General features: G+C 42.7%; 1 protein-coding gene across 1 annotated transcript; it reads left to right on the top strand.

Moving 5' to 3' along the window:
• The first annotated feature begins 13,301 nt into the window (after positions 1 to 13,301).
• LOC143597532 (E3 ubiquitin-protein ligase HOS1-like) lies at positions 13,302 to 19,756 on the top strand. The gene is made up of 10 exons (XM_077076014.1): positions 13,302 to 13,379; positions 14,662 to 15,049; positions 15,141 to 15,275; positions 15,352 to 15,527; positions 15,644 to 16,036; positions 16,143 to 16,301; positions 17,158 to 17,649; positions 18,446 to 18,583; positions 18,658 to 19,145; positions 19,234 to 19,756. Exons 1-10 carry the CDS (start codon positions 13,302 to 13,304, stop codon positions 19,397 to 19,399), a joined length of 2,613 nt encoding a protein of 870 aa, XP_076932129.1. The 3' UTR covers positions 19,400 to 19,756.
• The last annotated feature ends 561 nt before the right edge of the window (positions 19,757 to 20,317 follow it).

Below are 20,317 nucleotides of genomic sequence, written 5' to 3'. Positions count from 1 at the left end.
AGGGAGAAGTTGTGGAGTGGTTGGTGGTGATGCTTGGAAGGCATGGTGGACATGATAGTTGTAGATGGACGAAGAAGAACCCTAGAAGTTGAACGTAGAGAGAAGAATGACGGAGGTGACGGTGGAGACGCGAAAGGAGTTTGGTGTGATGAAGAAACACTAACCGGACCCCGGGCAGATTACTGGTAACCTGGGGGTTAGATAGCTGTTTCCCACGAGGGGTTAGACCCTTGGAAGATGGTTCTTCTGATAACCTGCAAAACAGACACCGTGAGCTCGTCACTGAGAAGGGGGGGGGGGTTCCTCCTTGTGACCACCCTCCGGCGTGAGAATCAGACTAGATTGCTCTTTAAATATAAAAGTATATTAAGAGATTGCTAGAGCAGATATCAGGTATAATATGATGATAATGTAGTAAGATATGTTGTCCTTAGATGATCATACCATTTGGGGTATTTATAGCCGAAGGTAGGTTTCCAAGGAGGTATGGCCGGCTGCAACAGTGTTCCTGTTCATCAACAGTAGCCTACGCACGTGCCCTGCTGGTAGTTGGTGGGTAGGCAGCGGCTGATAGCGACCAGGCCTGCTGTATACTATTCCCTTTCCACCAACTGCCGGCTACGCACGTGGTATGACAGTAGTTGGTGAGTAGGCAGCGGCTTAATAGTGATACAGTACAGGAGCATGCTGCTCGCCATACTGTATCAGTGAGCTGTCGTATCCCTGATCAGATCTTTCGCCCATACCTCGTCAGGTACAGTGAAAGGTCCTTCAGTATAGACTGGCTTATTTGGGCGGGAGTATTCCCCCTCCCGCCTCTGTGCGGGATTGCTCCCGGCTTTGCTCATTCCTTCAGGTGACACTGAATGATCGAGAGCTAAGTACCTAGTGCGTGTAGCCATGCTGCGCGGGTGGCCTTCCCTCATGGCTTGTATCCGAGGCTGCGGGAACAGGCGGAGTCCTTCACCATGGGAGGCATTTCCTGCGGGACCAGCTTGCATACTGCGCGTAAGGACGTCACTTCTCTGAGCATGGTTGGTCCTGCGGATCCAGTTGGTCTCTGCGCAGACGTCCCTGTTTAAGGTGAGTCTTGCGGGTCCAACTGGGCTCTGCTGGGACCTACCTCTTCAAGTCCCCCCAGTCCAATGTTCTTCTCATGCGTGTTTAATAAAGTGAGGTGAACTTTTGGACTTAAGCAAAGGGTTTTGAAAAGGGTTTTGTAAGGTTTTCCATGGGAAGTCCTTGTCACTTGCAGAAATGCCCGAGTTTCCTGCTTGGTCTTTGGGTATGATGCGGGTAGGTCTGTAACCTCCTCGCAAGTCATGAGCATTGAGTCCCAGTTGTGGATTCTCCATGAGGTTTTGGTAGTTTTGAACATAGTGATCAATTATGTTAAAACCACCAATTCCATCCTGGAGCTTCAAACAACGTAGTTCTCAACGTTCCCGCTATGCGGGGATGTTATTTCCGTTTCCGCAAGCATTGCCCAGAAGATCCTTCCTGGTTTCAATTCCCAGCGGAGCGCTAGGTATGTGAAGGGTTTTGCCTTAACACTGTACCAGCGCTCGTCTTACGGTTACTTTACTTCCAAGGTATTCCTAGCGTCAATTCCCTGCAGGTGCTAGGTACGTGAAGGGTTTTGCCTTTACACTGTATCCGCGCCTGTCTTATAGTTACTTGGTTGCCGAGGAATATTTGGCTTCAATTCCCTGCGGGTGCTAGGTATGTGAAGGGTTTTGCCTTTACACTGTACCCGCATCCGTCTAACGGTTACTTGTTCGCCAAGGTTTACTTGGCTTCAATTCCCTGCGGGTGCTAGGTATGTGAAGGGTTTTGCCTTTACACTGTACCCGCATCCGTCTAACGGTTACTTGTTCGCCAAGGTTTACTTGGCTTCAATTCCCTGCGGGTGCTAGGTATGTGAAGGGTTTTGCCTTTACACTGTACCCGCATCCGTCTAACGGTTACTTGTTTGCCAAGGGGTAAGGGGTATTTTCCCGCTTACTTTTTAATATTTTTTAAATTTTGAATTTTGAAATTCGAAGAGTTGGTGGAAAGATAAGAACAGTCCAAACCTCTGAAACGTCGTGCGACGGTTTCTTCTGACTGTGTCAGGATGTGCAGGAAGTTATGGTGACGTGACAGAACATGGTCATTCCAGACGCTTTTCCTGGCGCGTGGGCACGATTTTTCGGGCGCGTGGCCGCGAAATTACTGGCACGCGTCCTGTCAACAGCTGTTGCCAGCCTGCTTTTTGCCACGTGTCATAGTTTCATTGCACCTTCGATTTCTCTCTCCTCCGCATTAAATTCACCGCATTAATTGCGATTAGTATATAAAGGGGGAGAGGCCCCTTTGTAATCCACACTTTCACCTCTCTTCTTCTTCTTCTTAGTGATTTCCGGCAAATACTCCCCTTTTTCAGGCAAGCATTTTCCCGAAATCACTCTTCTTTCTGCAAAAATGTCTTCTCATGATGCTGAAGCTGTAGCCGACGATAGGAGTACTGCTGGCGAGTGCCAGTGTGCTCTACCTCTCGATCAGTACCAGTACATAGTCAGGAAGTTCATGCTCGAGTCTCTCGAGCCTGAGTTTCCTGAATCCCACCAGACTGTGTACGATGCCCCCAGTGGCAAGATCGGGGTATATGCTGCATTCTTTGTTTATGGGAACCTTAGGTTTCCATTGACAAAGTTTATGTATCGTGTCCTGGAGAGGCACGGTGTACACCTGACCGAGGTGCATCCGATGGCGATTGCCAAGGTCCGGCACTTCGAGTGGGTGTGCCGGATTCTGGGTATTGAGCCCTACGTGGACCGCCTGATGACCTTCTATACTTGGAGGTGCGTCCAGGGGTGGTACACCCTGACAACCCGTATTAAGGGTTTGAAGATCTGCGTGACCGAGCGCAGTCTCCGATCGTGGAAGCGGGAGTTCTTCTACATCTCTGCCCGCGCCATCCCCATTGCTATGAAGTTCAAGAAGGGTCAAGCGCTTCCGAGCCTTCACGCTTCCAGCTACCAGGAGGCGGAATGGTTCGCGAAGATATCCCGGGTCCAATCTCCGGTTTACCGGTTTGCGGAGTCCGGGATGGTGCTGCTGGGGATGAGCCGGGTATGGAAGGATGCGTCCCGGTTTCCCATCCTTCTTGAATATGGTTTGAACTCTATTCCTTATGGTATGTCTTGTCTTTCTTGCTGATATTAGTTAATTTTCTAACTGTTTCTTTTTCTTTCAGAGGGGAATAATTTGGAGTCGCTCCTGTTCCCGCGGGAAGCTGACAGTCCTGTGCGGGTGGGCACTCGTGCTCTGGATGACAATGAGTTGCCCATCCTGGAGCAAACGGCGGATAGGTTTGTGGAGGTCTATCCGCCGGGCCAAGAGATCCTGAGCCACCGGCGGCCAGGTAAGGAGATATTCTATCCTGAACCCCTCAATGCTGTACCCGTTGCTGAAAATCCTTACGTCCTGTCTTCTGAGGAATCCGCAGATGGTCCTCCCCTTGTGCGGAAGAAGAAGACTGCTGCCGGCGTGAAGGGGAAGGAGAAGGCCACAGCTGATCCAGTGGTTCTATCTGACACGGAGTCAGATAGTGAAGAGGTGGCGGGGAAGCCCGGTGGTGAGAAGACCACTGCTCCGGAGGCTACGACCGTTACCTCCGGAGAACCAACGAAGACGACGGTGACCGGTACCAAGAGGCCGGCTCCCTCGGGTTCCTCCCCGCCCGTCCGTACGTTCAGGGTCAAGAAAACCCGTAAGTATAATCATAATGCCCTTGTAGATTTGTCACTTCATAACTTTCTTTTAACACTTTCTTCTTTGTGCAGGCGTGGATGTTGACGCAATCCTGGGTGAAACGCAGGGGAGTACCTCCTCGCCAATGACGGTAGGCTCGGTCAGCCTTCCTGAGGCGTCGACCCAGTCGCCTGCGCCTGCATCCGCTGGTCCAGTTGCTCGTTCCGTCGAGCCAACTGTTCCGGCAGAGATGACGTCACCGCCGGCCGTGAGTGCGATTTTTACAGCATCCTTCACGGAACCGGCGGTTACTGCTGCTTTTAAGGAGGCGGCGACCGCGGCGGAGACAACGACGGCGACCACGGCGGCTGCCACCATGCCCGCGCCACCGGCACCAATGGCCGGACCATCAGGTACGCGCAGGGCTTCACGCCGATCTTTGCCACCTTCCCGTCTGCCTGACCTGTTGGATGGATTTCCTTTAGGTTCAGGTGATGGGTTTGGCGGCTATCGGCCTGTCATTGACCCTACAGGTGCGTAGGGTTCCTTTCTTTTTCCCTTATGTTTTTCATCATCTTTTCCTTACTGCTTTTGTTTCTTTTGCAGTGTCGGATTCCAATGAAGTGTATGTTCCTCGATGGAACATACGCCGAGGAACAACCCTTCGCACACCCGTGGAGTGCGTGGACTGGGCTCGCCACGCTGCTCCTCCGGGCGCGTTGGGGGAAGCCATGGTTAGCTACCAGGAGGGTAGGCTAACTAATGAGCTTCGGGTTCTCCAGGCCCGGATGCAGCCGCGCGTCGAGCTGCTTTGTCGTGAAAACGACAAGTTGAAAGCAGCTCACGCCAAGGACATATCTGAGGCGCGTGCTCTTCGGGAGGAGAACCAACAGCTGGCGGCAGCTGCCGCCGACAAGGAGAAGGCCTTCAAGGCCCTCGAGGTTGAAGTTCAGGCGCGACTCGAGGCCCGCTCCAAGGCTGCCCAAGCTGTGAATGAACAGCTTCGGTTGGTCAGGGAGACTGCGCGAAACGCAACCGAGATGGCTGCCAAGGCTGAAGCCGTTGCTGAGCCTTTGCGTGTGGAGAATGAGGAGCTCAAGGCCAAATTAGAGGCTCTCCAACGCGCTCATGATGCCTTGGCAATGGAAGATGCCAAGAAACTCCAGGAAATCCTGGACCAAAGGGGGGTGCTTGACCAGACCCAGCGGAAGCTTAAGGGCGTCGAAGAGGCTGCCGCTAAGGAAGTTTTACTTGCCAACCTTAACAAGAGCGAAGCCGAACGCGCCCATACCGAAGCTCAAGCTGCCCTCCGATGGCTTCTTCGAGAAGCGTTGCCTCAGGTATGTTTAGATTTATCTTCACGCATTTCTTTTGTAAGAAAAGGTTCTAATACTTGTGTTTTCTTTGTAGGTTGTGCGTCGGGTCTTTTCAGAGACCTCTTACGATGATGCTATGACCGCAGCCCTCAACGCTTCTCATGATGATGGGGAAAAGGCCGGCTTCATGCTTGGTCTAGGGTTTGTTGAGAAAGGCGTCCCGCCTTCCAACTTCCCTTTGTTCAATGTGGATACTGAAGCCATTTATGACCAAGCATTGAACCAATACGCCGCCTTCCCGCATCCAGTGGTGGAGAAGGTGGACGAAGTAGCTGCTGCTGATGATGGGTTAGCTGTCCTCAAAGCGTTCCTCGAACCACCCCGTTCTGACGGAGCGGGTCCAAGTGGTAGCGGCCCTGAGGCTTGATCCTGAAGATCCCTTCCCATTGCTAAGACTTGTATAGTTTTTTATTTTTTCTTTTAGGCGGGTAGTTACCCGGCCATTCTTGTAATATATTCTTGAAATATTAATCTTTTTGCGTATAAGATTGTTATTTCCTTCTTTGGGTTCCTTGCTTTATAAACTTATGACTTGCATACTAGGTTTAAATTGGCAATTTTCCAAGTGTTTAGAATAAGAACCTTTGAACGTGGTTGATAGTGGGTTAAAGTTTCGCTTCCTCCTTCGTGATTGTGCGGGTAGAACCGTCACTTGCACTTGGTAGGATGGCTAAACTTTAACTTTTATCTAACCTGCGTGCTGGTTTTTCTTACTTTTTGAGGATAAGTTAACCTTTGAACGTGGTTGATAATAGGTGTGAAGTTTTGCTTCCTCTTTCGTGATTGTGCGGGTAGAACCGTCACTTGCACTTAGTAAGATGGCAAAACTTTACCCTTATCTGACCTGCGTGTAGGTTTTTCTTGCCTTTTGAGGATAAGTTAACCTTTGAACGTGGTTGATAATAGGTGTGAAGTTTTGCTTCCTCTTTCGTGATTGTGCGGGTAGAACCGTCACTTGCACTTAGTAGGATGGCAAAACTTTACCCTTATCTGACCTGCGTGTAGGTTTTTCTTGCCTTTTGAGGATAAGTTAACCTTTGAACGTGGTTGATAATAGGTGTGAAGTTTTGCTTCCTCTTTCGTAATTGTGCGGGTAGAACCGTCACTTGCACTTAGTAGGATGGCAAAACTTTACCCATACCTGACCTGCGTGTAGGTTTTTCTTACCTTTTGAGGATAAGTTAACCTTTGAACGTGGTTGATAATAGGTGTGAAGTTTTGCTTCCTCTTTCGTGATTGTGCGGGTAGAACCGTCACTTGCACTTAGTAGGATGGCAAAACTTTACCCATACCTGACCTGCGTGTAGGTTTTTCTTACCTTTTTAAGAATTTTGTTTTGAACCGTTCGACGCGCGGTTGTCGATAGGTTAGTGTTCATTTTCCTTTCATGATTCATGCGGATAGACCGGCACTTTCATTTAATGGAATAATTGAACTCTTCTCCTTCAACTGACCTGCGTGAAGGTTTGCCACGTTATTGGGTTCGTGCGGGTAAGACCGCCTTCCCACGCAACGACTTCACGTAATGTGAATGCCGTCACCAGTGTTGGATAGTTTTAACCGTTCGACGCGCGGTTGTTGATAGGTTATTATTCAGTTTCGTTAATGATTCATGCGGATAGACCGGCACTTTCATTTTTGGGTGCTGAACTTTTTCCCCTTCAACTGACCTGCGTGAAGGTTTGTCACGTTATTGGGTTCGTGCGGGTAGGACCGCCTTCCCATGCAATGACTTCACGTAATTATGCGGTGAAAACCGGCATATTAGTGTCCAGAAAAGTATAAATGTAAAATCATCAGCTTCGATATTCTTAAGAGAATCATTTCCATTAGAAGTGGCTCTTGGCTTTTTCTTTACAAATTGGAATTGATTTACATGCAAACTGTGTAAATGAGCTCCCTTCCTTGTTGGGATGGGAGTGCCATCGAGCCGATACGCACCTGGTTCGGGATCTCGTTCTTTACGCAGCATGTAGTCTCGATTTTGAAGCTGGAATTGATTCGTGTTTTCCCCAGCTGGGTTTCTATACGCACCTGCCTGCTCAGCCTTTATTACGCCACGAGGTGCGCGAGCGTCCCATCTCTGACAAATGCTTCGACCATATCTTTTACATCTATGCATTCTTCCGTGTTGTGGCCCTTTGTCTTGTGAAAGTCACAGTATTTGCTCCGATCTGCATCGTGACGATGTCGGATTATTGGCGGTTTTGGCCATGGGAGCCCTTCAGTGGCGAATATCTCAGTGACGCTTTTGGTGAGTGGCGTCCATCTGGAGTTCCGGTGCGACTGTACATTATCCCTTCCGCCCAACCGATTTTGCAAGCCGGATGAAGTGTCAAAGTTTACCCTTGACTGCCAGATGCCTAGCTTTCGTTTTTTATTTAATCGGGCGGTGAGGACGTTGTCTTCTCTCGTCCTCTGGGTGTAGAGGTTTGTGCTCTGTGGGAGATCTCTACCCAGTTGTTTCTCTGTTTCCGCATAGCGTTTTGCTGCTGTCATGATGCCATCCCATGTGGATGGCATGCCATCTTTACCCGTTAGGGTGCGGATGAGCTCTGGGTCATGTGCGCCCTGGATGAAGGCAGCGCGAACAAGATCTTCACTGATATTGCCCAAACTTAGCTTCTTTGAGTTGAAGCGAGTGATGAAGTTTGGCAGAGATTCGTCCTCCTCTCGTATGCATTTGAGGATTGTCCATTGCTCCTCGGTATACTTCCGTTGCTGGCTGAAGTGTTGGCTAAACTTTTGTTGGAAGTCTGCCCAGTCGTAGATGTGGTTGACCGGTAGACGATCGAACCATGCTCTAGCAGCCCCAACCAGCGTCATTTGGAACATGTAACACCACGTGGGTTCCGTCCAATTGCTGACGGTTGCCCCTGCTATGAACCTGTTCAAATGATCGTCTGGATCAGATATACCGTCATATGTGCCTATGTTGGGCATTTGTTTGGCACTCTTTGGGGCGATTGCTTCAGCAATGTCCCTTGCAAATTTGGACGTTCCTGCATTTGCAACGTTTGGTCTGAACGTTTTAGAGAAGTCTCGTGGACTTCCACCTGTGCTTTTTGGTTTGAAGGCTTGTCCAAAATGCCTTTTCGGTTGGGATTCCGTTTCCTTATGCTTCCCTTTTGCCCTATGGCGAGGGTTCGCGTCGGAGTCGGATTCCTCCGAGTCATCCTCCCAGTATTCGAATTCGTCGGCCTGTTGCACGGAACGCAAGCGTTCGTCCAACTCAGCCTGGAATTCCTTTTGTCGTGCCTCCGCCCATGCCTTAACTTCATCGAGAGTTTGGCGGGGGAGTCTTCGTTTCTCAACCTGGGTATCAGTGGATCCCAGTAGGCGATCATTTACTGCACTTGCCCCAGCTTTGGTAAGTGGGGTAGTGTTCGTAAAATTTACTTCACTTGCCCCGGCTTCGGTAGCCGGGGTAGTGTTCGTAAAAACTGTGTTGCCGGTATTCCCCCTAGTAGCAGGGGTTATGGTTACCGGAATTTCTCTAACCATCTTTGTAGAAGTTTGAAAAAACTGGAGAAAAATAAAGTTCTAGCTTTATGCACGGATGGCGCCAATGAAGAAACACTAACCGGACCCCGGGCAGATTACTGGTAACCTGGGGGTTAGATAGCTGTTTCCCACGAGGGGTTAGACCCTTGGAAGATGGTTCTTCTGATAACCTGCAAAACAGACACCGTGAGCTCGTCACTGAGAAGGGGGGGGGTTCCTCCTTGTGACCACCCTCCGGCGTGAGAATCAGACTAGATTGCTCTTTAAATATAAAAGTATATTAAGAGATTGCTAGAGCAGATATCAGGTATAATATGATGATAATGTAGTAAGATATGTTGTCCTTAGATGATCATACCATTTGGGGTATTTATAGCCGAAGGTAGGTTTCCAAGGAGGTATGGCCGGCTGCAACAGTGTTCCTGTTCATCAACAGTAGCCTACGCACGTGCCCTGCTGGTAGTTGGTGGGTAGGCAGCGGCTGATAGCGACCAGGCCTGCTGTATACTATTCCCTTTCCACCAACTGCCGGCTACGCACGTGGTATGACAGTAGTTGGTGAGTAGGCAGCGGCTTAATAGTGATACAGTACAGGAGCATGCTGCTCGCCATACTGTATCAGTGAGCTGTCGTATCCCTGATCAGATCTTTCGCCCATACCTCGTCAGGTACAGTGAAAGGTCCTTCAGTATAGACTGGCTTATTTGGGCGGGAGTATTCCCCCTCCCGCCTCTGTGCGGGATTGCTCCCGGCATTGCTCATTCCTTCAGGTGACACTGAATGATCGAGAGCTAAGTACCTAGTGCGTGTAGCCATGCTGCGCGGGTGGCCTTCCCTCATGGCTTGTATCCGAGGCTGCGGGAACAGGCGGAGTCCTTCACCATGGGAGGCATTTCCTGCGGGACCAGCTTGCATACTGCGCGTAAGGACGTCACTTCTCTGAGCATGGTTGGTCCTGCGGATCCAGTTGGTCTCTGCGCAGACGTCCCTGTTTAAGGTGAGTCTTGCGGGTCCAACTGGGCTCTGCTGGGACCTACCTCTTCATTGGCGCCGGGAGTTTGGTGTGATGAGGCGAGTCGAGTGTACAAAACGCTGACCGACGGGATTATTAGTATTATATTGTTATTGCGTTTTCTATCGACCTCATAGTTGTATAAATCGGGTTTTCTGATATCATCTTTTGGGTAAAGGAATAACCGAGTATTAAAAAATCAGGGATTGACAATATTTTGATTGGGCTTGGGTTCAAGTATTGTCTCTAGAAAACTATGCCCTATGCACATGGTTCGGTCAGGTACTCAGGTATACAATCGAGTATTCTATAACCGGGTATTTGAATGCCCTATTTTCGGGTATTGAAAAAACCCTATGGCTTTTTCCTGTGTATAGATTGGGTTTTTAAAGGGGCTTTACTTTTTTGGGTATTTTTCAGTTAATTTCAAGTATAGATTGGGTTAGAAAAACCCGGTTTCAAGTATTGGAAAAACCAGGTTTCGAGTATAGAACCGGTTCCATTTTTTTTTTGGTATTTACCAGATACAAATCAGGTCTTGTTTTTCGGGTACGTTTTTTGTACTGAAATGCATACCCTATCCGTACCCTACGGTATGGTTGGGTACGGGATCGGGTAGTAAAAACCTTAGTATAAAAAACCTAGTTCCGGGTTTTTTCGGTTCCTGTTCCGGGTTGAGTTTTTTTGTGCATCTCTAAGTGACCTACCCGAACTAGTCGTGATTAGCTCGTTAAAAACTTGAAATAAGTCGAAATTAGCTAAGCTCTTATAAATATGTGGCAAACGAGTCTACTGTTTACATACGTATATGACGATACACTGGCTATTTTAGATCGAAGGTGTTGAACTCGAGACTAAACGTCTCGTTAGTTTTTTTTTACCCGTAGTCACCTTTATTGGCTTTTTGTTGTTATGTTGAATTTTGTTCCATTTTGACATTATTAAAAATGAGCATCAATTTGTGTCACGCACATGTTTATATTAGGATGATAGGGGTATCATTTGGGTCACTGTCGTTTTCTATATGGTTTTATACTTTTATATACTTCATACACCCCTAACAAATCGGGCTCCTTTGTCGAGTATGGAATTCGGTCAGTTTAAGAAGGATGTAATGTTGTCTGCATTATAATTGGTTAAAACACATTGGTTTCACCTTCCACAATCTTTACGGGTGCCCTAATAAATCGTCATAATCTCCATAACAATGAGGTGACAATCTCTCATTTGTTGGTTTTGTTAATCTTCAAACACCCTTGGTATCCTTAGTGAAAAACGAGATTGTCATCGAATTCATAAAAGTTTAAATTTCCAGTTAATGATTAAACTTGAATCCGATTTGTTTTCAGTTTTCGACCAAATGACTTTTATTAAAAAATATTTGTACAAAATTGTTTGTTATTAAATTAGTTGGCCTAAACATATATAAATTGTAATTGAATTAACCTAGTTGACAAATATTTAATAACCATTATTTAATATTCGACTTCTTAGGTTTGAACCAAATTGCGATTTCCGAATTTGAATATGAAGTGAATGCTTAAAAAACTGAAGTTTATTTCCATAAAAAATCAGACCAAATATATATTTCGGTTCAATTTTAAAAGGTTTTAGTTCAGTCTGGTTTCAACTAAATCGGTTAAAACAAAATAAAAGTGAGTTGAAACTAAGGATTGCAATGAAACCCGGACTTGATGAAAAACACCGAAACCCGACATAATTGGGAGATGTAATACCCGACCTATCAGGTTTGTGACGAATTTAGGATTAGTTTTGAAATTTTCATGGGTTTGAGACAAGTTTGGGATTTGTAATATACCCGATTACCCGATAACATTGACTCATTTACCCGATTATATACCCGATGTACCCAACATACATTTTTTATACTGTATGTTCTAAATATATTATTTGTTGAAACTTGTTTATGACAATTATTTGAGATATTTTATTTTTATGGTAATATTTTTTATAATCGATTAGTTATATTTTGTCTAACCGGATGAAAACCCGACAGGTTTTAGGTTGGGTATGCCCGATAGATTTGAGACGGGGTTTAATAATCTGGTATAGGTTTGGAAATGCCTAAACCACTAAACCCGACCCATTACCATCCCTAGTTAAATCCTTGAATGATATAATTAACTAACCTTTCGGGCACGCTTTAGCAATAACAATTCATTAGGGGCCTTTTATGCTCACCCATTAATATTCTTTTTCTCATATACCAACACAATAATAATAATAATAAGACAGAATTACAAATTTTGTCCTTTAAAAAAAGCCAAAATACGATTCGTGTCCTTTTCTAAGTTTCCTTGCAGGCGGTGTACTTTAAACTTTTTTTTCCTACAAGTTTTGTCCTTTACGCTAACTGGGTTAGAAAAAGTCAGTTAAATCCCCTCACGTGAGACGCATGTGAGGGCATTTTGGTCTTTTTACCTACCCTGCAACAACTTCTTCTTCCTCTTTCACCGGAAACCCACCACCACCACCACCAGCGATGGACTTCCGCCACCACGCCCCCGGCGGATCTCCTTCCTCCTCTTCCGCCACCACGCGCCGGAGGTTATGAATCTGAAGAAGGAACGAGATGATGATGATGTTCAGAAGCAGCAGCAGAAGGATATATTTATCCATGGCCAAATTCTGTCTTTATTCAAACAACCCAACCAATAAAGTGTGTCTGATCTATTAATACATTGGTCAAGCATCCATCCAATCCATCAGTTTCACAATTCCATCTCAATTCCACTTTTCCTTTCTGGGTTTTTTTCACAATTCCATCTCAATTCCACTTTTCCTTTCTGGGTTTTGTTCAAAATCATAATTATCATCTGGGTTTCATCAATTTCCCCAAATTGTTTCCAATTTCCAAAACCCCCAAATTTGATAATATTAAAAAAAGCTTCAACTTTTACCATCCAAATTAGTGGGGTTTCTTGTAATTGATGTTATAAAGATGAGAACCGATTTTGGGCGTTCAATTCTGAGTATGAAGCGTGATCCAGCCGTTCATTCTGTTGATCACGAAACCGTAAATCAATATGCCGATATTGAAGCTTTTCAACGGCAGGTAACTGAAAGATTTCATGAGTTATCATTGGCTGATTCGCATGAACTCTTGTCTGTTGATTGGATTTCAAAGCTTCTAGATGTTTTCGTATGTTGTCAAGAGGAGTTCAAAGCTATATTGTTTAATCACCAGTCTGTTGTGAGTAAGCCTCCAATGGATAAACTGCTTTCTGATTATTATGAAAGAAGTGTTAAGGGTTTGGATGATAATGTCTAATCTATTATTATGAAAGAAGTGAAACCCTAGATACAGAAACAGAAGCTTAAGATTTGCAAAATGAAGAAGAAGTTGTTGCAGGGTAGGTAAAAAGACCAAAATGCCCTCACATGCGTCTCACATGAGGGGATTTAACTGACTTTTTCTAACCCAGTTAGCGTAAAGGACAAAACTTGTAGGAAAAAAAAGTTTAAAGTACACCGCCTGCAAGGAAACTTAGAAAAGGACACGAACCGTATTTTGGCTTTTTTTAAAGTACAAAATTTGTAATTCTGTCTAATAATAATAATAATAATAAAATAAAAACCCTGGCTCTACCTCTGTATTCAAAACCCCAAAATCAGAGCTTACGAGCTCCAAACGGAGAATAATAATAATAATAATGGACGGAAGGAAACAATCAGCCGGAGGGGCCACTAATCTCTCACTCCAACCTAATTACAGCTGCCGGAAAGTCCAGGTATATTATCAAATCTGCACAACTGTACATCTGTAACTGCACGTTAATCGATTCAATTAGTTACAAAACCTATAGAATGCCCACAGTTATAACTTATAACATGCGCGGAAGAGATTTAACCGGTTTAAATTGGAGTATTTTAGCTGTGCGAATCTGTTTCAGTGAATTAGGGTTTTTACTTTTTAGTCTGTAAGCAATCTCATGCCTAGGGATGCAGATGAATGAAAAGCTCGAAATGAGCCGAGCCTTATAGAGCTTGAGCCGAGTTAGGAAGATAGTTTAGGCTCGTCCAGCCTTAACGAGACTAGTGTATTTTTGAGTCGTAACTCCTTTAGACTTTTATGTGTTTATTTTCACATTACACAGTCGAGCTTGATTAAGGTACTGCGCATGAGCTACTCTGAGATCGGATTGATAAAGAGGTCGAGACGAGACGAGACAAGTCCGAGCCTCAAATAAAGCTGGTTTAGTTATTGAGCCTGAGGCTGAGCCTTGTATGGAAATATGGTTTAGGTTTTTTGAGTTGTAACGACTAACGAGCTTTGTGTATTTTTATGTCTTAAACTCTTTTAGACCTCTTATGTATTAATTTTACACCACACAATCAAGCTTGAGCCGAGATTTAGCTCGTTTAAGGTACTGTGCAGGAGCTTGAGCCGAGCTTAGGCTCGTTTAAGGGTTTTTTCAGAACATATAAAAATGCATATAAATTAATGGATAGTAAACGTGACTAGCCCGAGCCTGAGCTTCAAATGATGCAGGTTTAGTTATTGAGCCTGAGTATGGGAAGATTTAAGGCTCATCGAGCCTTCTGTATTTTTATGTCTCATCTTTTTTAGACTTGTATGCATTAATTTCACACTATACAGTCGAGCTAGTGCTGAGCTTTGGCTCATTTAAGGTACTGCCAACGAGCTCGATCCGAGCTTAGCGTTTAAGGTACTTCCCACGAGCTCGATCCGAGCTTAGGCTCTAGGTTTTTTCTTAAAACATGTAAAAATGTATATAAATTAATTATTAATAAACAATCTGAGCTCGAGCTTCAAAAGGGCTTGAAACGAGTCAAGCTCGAGCTCTCATAAGTCAAAACAAGGTGAGCTCGAGCCTGGTCGCTATAAGTGTATAACTAATATGGCCTTTCTCAATTATTTGGAATTTCAATTGTCGTCTGATTAAGATTGTCTTTTTTAATCTGAATGAAGAATGTTATTTTCAGTTCATTTTTCTATAGTAATGCACATATTGTTTTGGAAGTTTATGCTGCTAGTGGCTTTGATTTCAGGAAGCACTGGAGCACTTAGCATCTATTGATCTGATAGATTTGTGCAATGAAGCTAAAGTTGAGCATTGCAGGGCTACAAGGGACTTAAGAAGCTGCGGATGCAGTGTTCAAAGTGTGTTGAGTTCGTGTGGCCACGCTTCTTTATGTGAAGAATGTTGTCAGCGATGTGATGTTTGCCCGATTTGCAGAGTTAACATACCAAAAACTGGGAACAGGCTCTCGCTTCGCCTGTATTACGAGTGCATTGAAGCTGGTCTTATTTCAAAGAGATATGATGACAGGGTTCAAGAAAAAGATGGGGAGAAACAAATAACAGCTGACGTTAAAAGGCTGTATTTGCTTTTTGATGTTGCGATGGAGAACAATTTGTTATCCCTGATCTGCCATTGTATCCTTTTCACCAAACGGATAACTTTTTGGTTGTAAAAAATGGTGTAATCTCGTTAATTATTCGGTTTTTCTTAACAATTTGTTAACAGATATTACAGATGTTTGTATGGATGAAAGTGCTGTTTCTAGTGACCCAGTTGTAGCTTTGTTGCTGGATGAAGTGGTTGTCAAAGACTGGTGCAAGAGGACATTTAAAAATATTGTTGCTGAGCTTCAGCCTATTTGTATCCTTCAAAATATATTAATATATTTAGCGTGTGCTGTTGAGTTAATAGCCATTTTCTTTGACTTCTTTTAAAGATAATCTTAATGTAAAGGAAATGAAGGAAAGGTCAAATGCGCTTCTCAAGTTTACAGCGAGGCTAGGTTGCATATTAACTGTTCTTGAAGTGTTGGAATCATCTTTTAAGGGTTCCCTTTCGGCACAACTTCATGATATCTACCACTTGCAAGAGACCATACTAAAGACAAAGCAGGTTTGTTCTTACTATTTTTTTAAGCAAGCATTTCTTTTAGTTTGCTTGATAATGTGCTTTGCTTGACGATACAACCGACCCATTATTTGATATTTTTTTTCTCACTCGAATCCCAGCATATGGAGATGATGATCTGGTATACAAGGCATCAATATCTTGAAAACCTAAATCGGCATGATAGTTTCTCATCATGGCGTACTGATGTTCGTGAGAGAATATCAATGGCCGTCAAACGTGCATGGCCGGCCCCAATTGGAACCTCAACGCCAGATGGCGAAATCCTGTTCATTCTAGATGCTTTATCAAATCTTGACAAACAACAAGAGGACACACCAGATAGAGATTATGAACTAGAGATTGCTTCTTTTCAGAAAGATGAAGGTTTATCACTTTCTAGAGCCAAGTTTGAAGGACTTGTAGGAAGCTATCCTTTTCAAAACCTGAGGTCGGCTATTGACATTCTTTTTCTATATGGAAGCTCAGATCTGGTGTTAGCAAAACAAGCAATTGTATCCTTTTTCATATATAATACATCATACGTTATTCTGCTTTGTTTTTTCTTCTGTTTTTAACAAAACAAGGATTTAACATGCGTCACTCCTTAACTTTGAGCAGTTCTTATATTACCTGTTTGACCGACTATGGAAAATACCTGATGATAAGTGGAGATTCAGTGTAGATGACTTTTCTGCTACGTTTAATATAGCCCGGCATTCAATATTGGAATCGTTTACTTTCTATCTTCTTGATGACCACAGTGACGAAGCCTTGCAGGTGATTTTTCCTTCTCCTTCATAACTTTCATAGTTTGTCTTTTTGTGAAGTTGTGGTTTATTCATTGTCAAATATGAGTTATTCCACTATATGTTTATTAAAGAGTACCATATGAGTTACACAGAGATCTATGTTTTATACTTTTATTTAACTAAAGCTTAATCTGTGTTTGCTGCTTAGTGAGAAGGAATCTTTTTGGTCATTGAAATAATTGTTAAAGCTCACAGCTATTATAAAATAACCAGAAAAGTTGCATGCTATATTGAAACTAATATTTTCTGTTTTTCTTTGGAGAAACAAAGTTTGAGACTTCATTAATGGTGTTTGGTCATTGAAATGATTGTTCAGGCTCACAGCTATGATAAATGTATAGATGTGTTATTACTTTTATATGCTAATTTGAAACTACTATTTCCTGTTTTTTAGAGAAACAAAGATTGAGACTTCGTTAATGGCGATTTTCGACGCCATTGTGTCTTTCTCCACTATCCTAAAACAGTTACACAGTTCAGTTTTAAATGGAGACTAATATTGCCATTTCAAAATATAGTCTTTCACCATAGGAATAAGTAGAATCAGAACTTATTTTTGTCGTTATTAAGTGGGCACATATTGCGTAAAAAGGTAACCTAGTTTGGTCTGAATTCTGTTTTGGGTAATAAACTTTACTTTCATTCAAAAAATGCTCATACATTCAAAATTCTAACCTGGCTACAACTTACATAGTCAATATGATGATGTGGTCGCTGACGTGTTGATAAGTTTGAGTGTTGACCATGCTGTAATGTTATATTGATGCTCGTTTTTTTATGGTTTTACTTTTACATTCTAATTCTTCACTGGTGCCATTTCATAGGAAGCTTGTCGCCTTCTCCCAGAGATCGCGGGGCCTACAACACACCCGAAAGTTGCACAAACTCTATTAGAAAGACAAAATCCTGATACAGCTCTCATGGTATTAAGGTGGTCAGGAAGTGATAGTGGGCCCGATCTGGTCTCACTTAACGAGGCTGTAACTGCTGTTAGGGTCAGAGTAGAGTGTGGACTTCTGATTGAAGCGTTTATGTATCAAAGATCAATTTGCACCAAAGCTAAGAAAGCAAAAGCAACACATGAGTTGTCTGATGCCTTTAACGGATTAAATAATGATTCTGAAGGGGAGGTGAATTGGTTGGAGATACTTGTATCAGAAATTTGTCTTCTTTGTATGCGAAGGAAGTTAGTTGACCGAATTATTGGATTACCATGGAATTTAGATGAAGAAAAACATTTACATAAGTGTCTTTTGGATTATGCTTTGGAAGAACCTTTTACAAATGGAAGTCTCCTAGTCGTGTTTTATTTACAGGTATCGTTTCTATCTTGTCTCTTTCAAGCCTATGTATAACACCATTTTGTTGCTAACATGGACTCTGGAATATATGCACGCCGTATACGGGTGTGCATGGGTTGGTTTTGAACTCAAAACTGAACAAAAATCATGTATTCGGTTTTTTGGCTTTTTGAAAACTGTCTGATTTCCTTTTTCAGTTTCACAATGGGTTCGGTGTTGGTTTTACCATTTGTTTTTTTAATTATTATTACACATTTGAATCTAAAATTTTTGGGCTACACCATTTATTAATTTTTTATAAATATTACTTGAAATCAGTTTTTTAGGTTTTGGGCTCAAACCGAACAGAAAATCAAAATTTCGGTTTTTTGGCTTTTGAAAACTGTTCGCCTTTGTTTTTTTCGGTTTTCATGATGGGTTCGGTTTGGCTTTGGTTTTTATGGTTTTTACAATGGGTTCGGTTTGGTTTTGGTTTTTTCAGTTTTACCATTTGGGCTTAATTTTGGGGAAAATTGACCCAAGGTTTGGTTTGCTTTTATTTTGGTTTTTTCGGTTTTACCGAAATTTGGGGAAAAGTGGCCTAAAATAATGAATTTGGGTTTAAATTGTTTTGTTAATTAATAGTTATTTGATTTATCATACATTTGGACCTAATATTTTTGAGCCACATTATTTGTTAGCAAAACCGAAACCGAACCGAATAATTGGTTTTTAAGAAAACATAAACCAAATTGTAGGGTTTTTTTTGGGTTCGGTTATTTCAGTTTCGTGCCCCTCTAACGTCTTACTAATATATAATCTTCTGTTTTAGCGTTATCGATATGTGGAAGCATATCAGGTTGATCAGAAACTTCAAAACCTTGAGGAGAACTTCATTTCTAACAAAATTGTTGATGACGATGTAATAAACAGAATGCGTACTACACAACATTGGAGAGCAGGATTAGTTGTAAGTTAATTCCTGTATCTATTATTAAATAAATTTTACCTACATTTATCTGGCTAGCTTGTGGTTTTTTATAGAACAAAGGCATACAACTACTACCAGAAGTTGAAGAAGAAAAGGTGAAAAGTGGACAAATGACCGAATTATCTCCCACAAAGACCGACATCAATGTTTTAAATCCTAACCCTGATCTTATTGATTCTAGCAACTTAGCCCCTTCGTATGTTAACTCTTCTGTTATTCTTCAAATGGATGTTGAAAACCCGTCACCACCCAAATCAAACTTTGGTGGATTAACAAATTACGGTACTCCGGTTTCACATGGGAACAAATTTGGTGATATGGAACGAGGAATGAGCATGCTTAAATCCATCAGTAAAAACTTTAAAGTTGATGATATTATTACGTTGTCTACACCGTTAAAAGAATTTAACCGAGGTTCTTCAAAGGTTCAGAAGAATAAGTCTCTCCAAGTTGACCAAAACGAGTTTTCAAACAGATTGAGTAGATTTGGAAGAGATGCTGATGTGGAGGCTTCAGCTAATCTTATGGATATGACGTGGAGGTATAATCTTTCTTATTTTTCTCGATAAGTGTCGTGATGATTTTTTGATTGACAAAAAACGTAATCTTGGATTTATATATTCTCTCAGCAACAAAGATGAAAGGCTTCCTGCGCAAACAAATATGAATGGTGGGCCCAGATGGAGGTCAGATGATGAAGATCAGCCAAGAGCCGATACACTGACAGGTGGCGCGTCTTTTAACTCGCCCTCGACAGGATTAAGAAGAAGCAGGCGCCTTAGAAATAGAAAATGAACTGTTTCAAGATTTTGCAGACTTAAAAAATCTCTTTTACCACATCCACAATGATCCCGTTCAGATTGATAATGTGTGGTTTCGGTTGGCCTTTTTTGCTGGCATAATTTTGTATCTTATGATTTTAAGATGATATATCCTACGAGTACAATTTGTGTTTATTTGGTAATCTGAGACATAAAAAGTCAAATTTGGACTTTTTGTTGCTAAATTGAGTTTGGAATCTTGAAAATTATAATTGAAATGTTTATTTAGAGCTTTTATTTGGGTGTTTTTTGAGTTTTTGCGCATTTGATTTTCCAAATAATCTGTTTGTTTTAAGTTTTATAAATGTTTTGTAAATTTAATAATGGTTAGTTTTGGTGGGATAATATGTTTTATATATGTTGAACATGATATCAATTGATGTTATTGAGCATCCCATCTAATGTTTTGAAGAACCGATACATGAAACAGCGGTTTGCAGGTTTGACCTGTGGGCTCGGTCTTAAATGTTGGTCAGTCGGTAAAGTGAGGCGAAAGCAGTCCCGGGGTTGACTGGTTTATTATGCCCCGTTCTAGTTGGTCAATAAATTAACTACTGATCTCTTATTGTTTTAAAACATCTTGCATGATTTTCTTTATAGAATACATTGAAAACTAGAGCACAAAGTTTGTCAAATATGGCTTTTACGTACTTGTATAGTTACTAGGCGGGTGCCTGCGTGATGCAGCGGGAAACACATACCTTGGTAATCATGTAACAAGTTTATGGGTGTTCGTTGTTTGATTTAAAACCGTAAAACCGTTCAAGCTGGTCAATGGCTTGATTTCACGGTTGATTTTTTTCATTGACTTCTAGCCGGTCATTTTTGGTTTTCGACGAAACCCGTTGCTAACGGTTATGCCCACGATTTAAGTTTGGCCTTCATACTTTTT

This window comes from Bidens hawaiensis, unplaced genomic scaffold (genome assembly GCF_021521415.1).
Source record: "Bidens hawaiensis isolate Kalapana, Puna unplaced genomic scaffold, B.hawaiensis_p1.1 tig00048428_1, whole genome shotgun sequence".
Lineage (NCBI taxonomy): Eukaryota > Viridiplantae > Streptophyta > Magnoliopsida > Asterales > Asteraceae > Bidens > Bidens hawaiensis.
This window is presented reverse-complemented; position numbering and strand designations above follow the sequence as displayed.

Coding starts and splice junctions, on each gene's coding strand:
- LOC143597532 (XM_077076014.1), top strand. CDS start 13,302: ATGGACGGAAGGAAACAATCAGCCGGAGGGGCCACTAATCTCTCACTC. Junction 13,380..14,661: donor ACAGCTGCCGGAAAGTCCAG/GTATATTATCAA, acceptor CTTTGATTTCAG/GAAGCACTGGAGCACTTAGC. Junction 16,037..16,142: donor TGTTAGCAAAACAAGCAATT/GTATCCTTTTTC, acceptor AACTTTGAGCAG/TTCTTATATTACCTGTTTGA.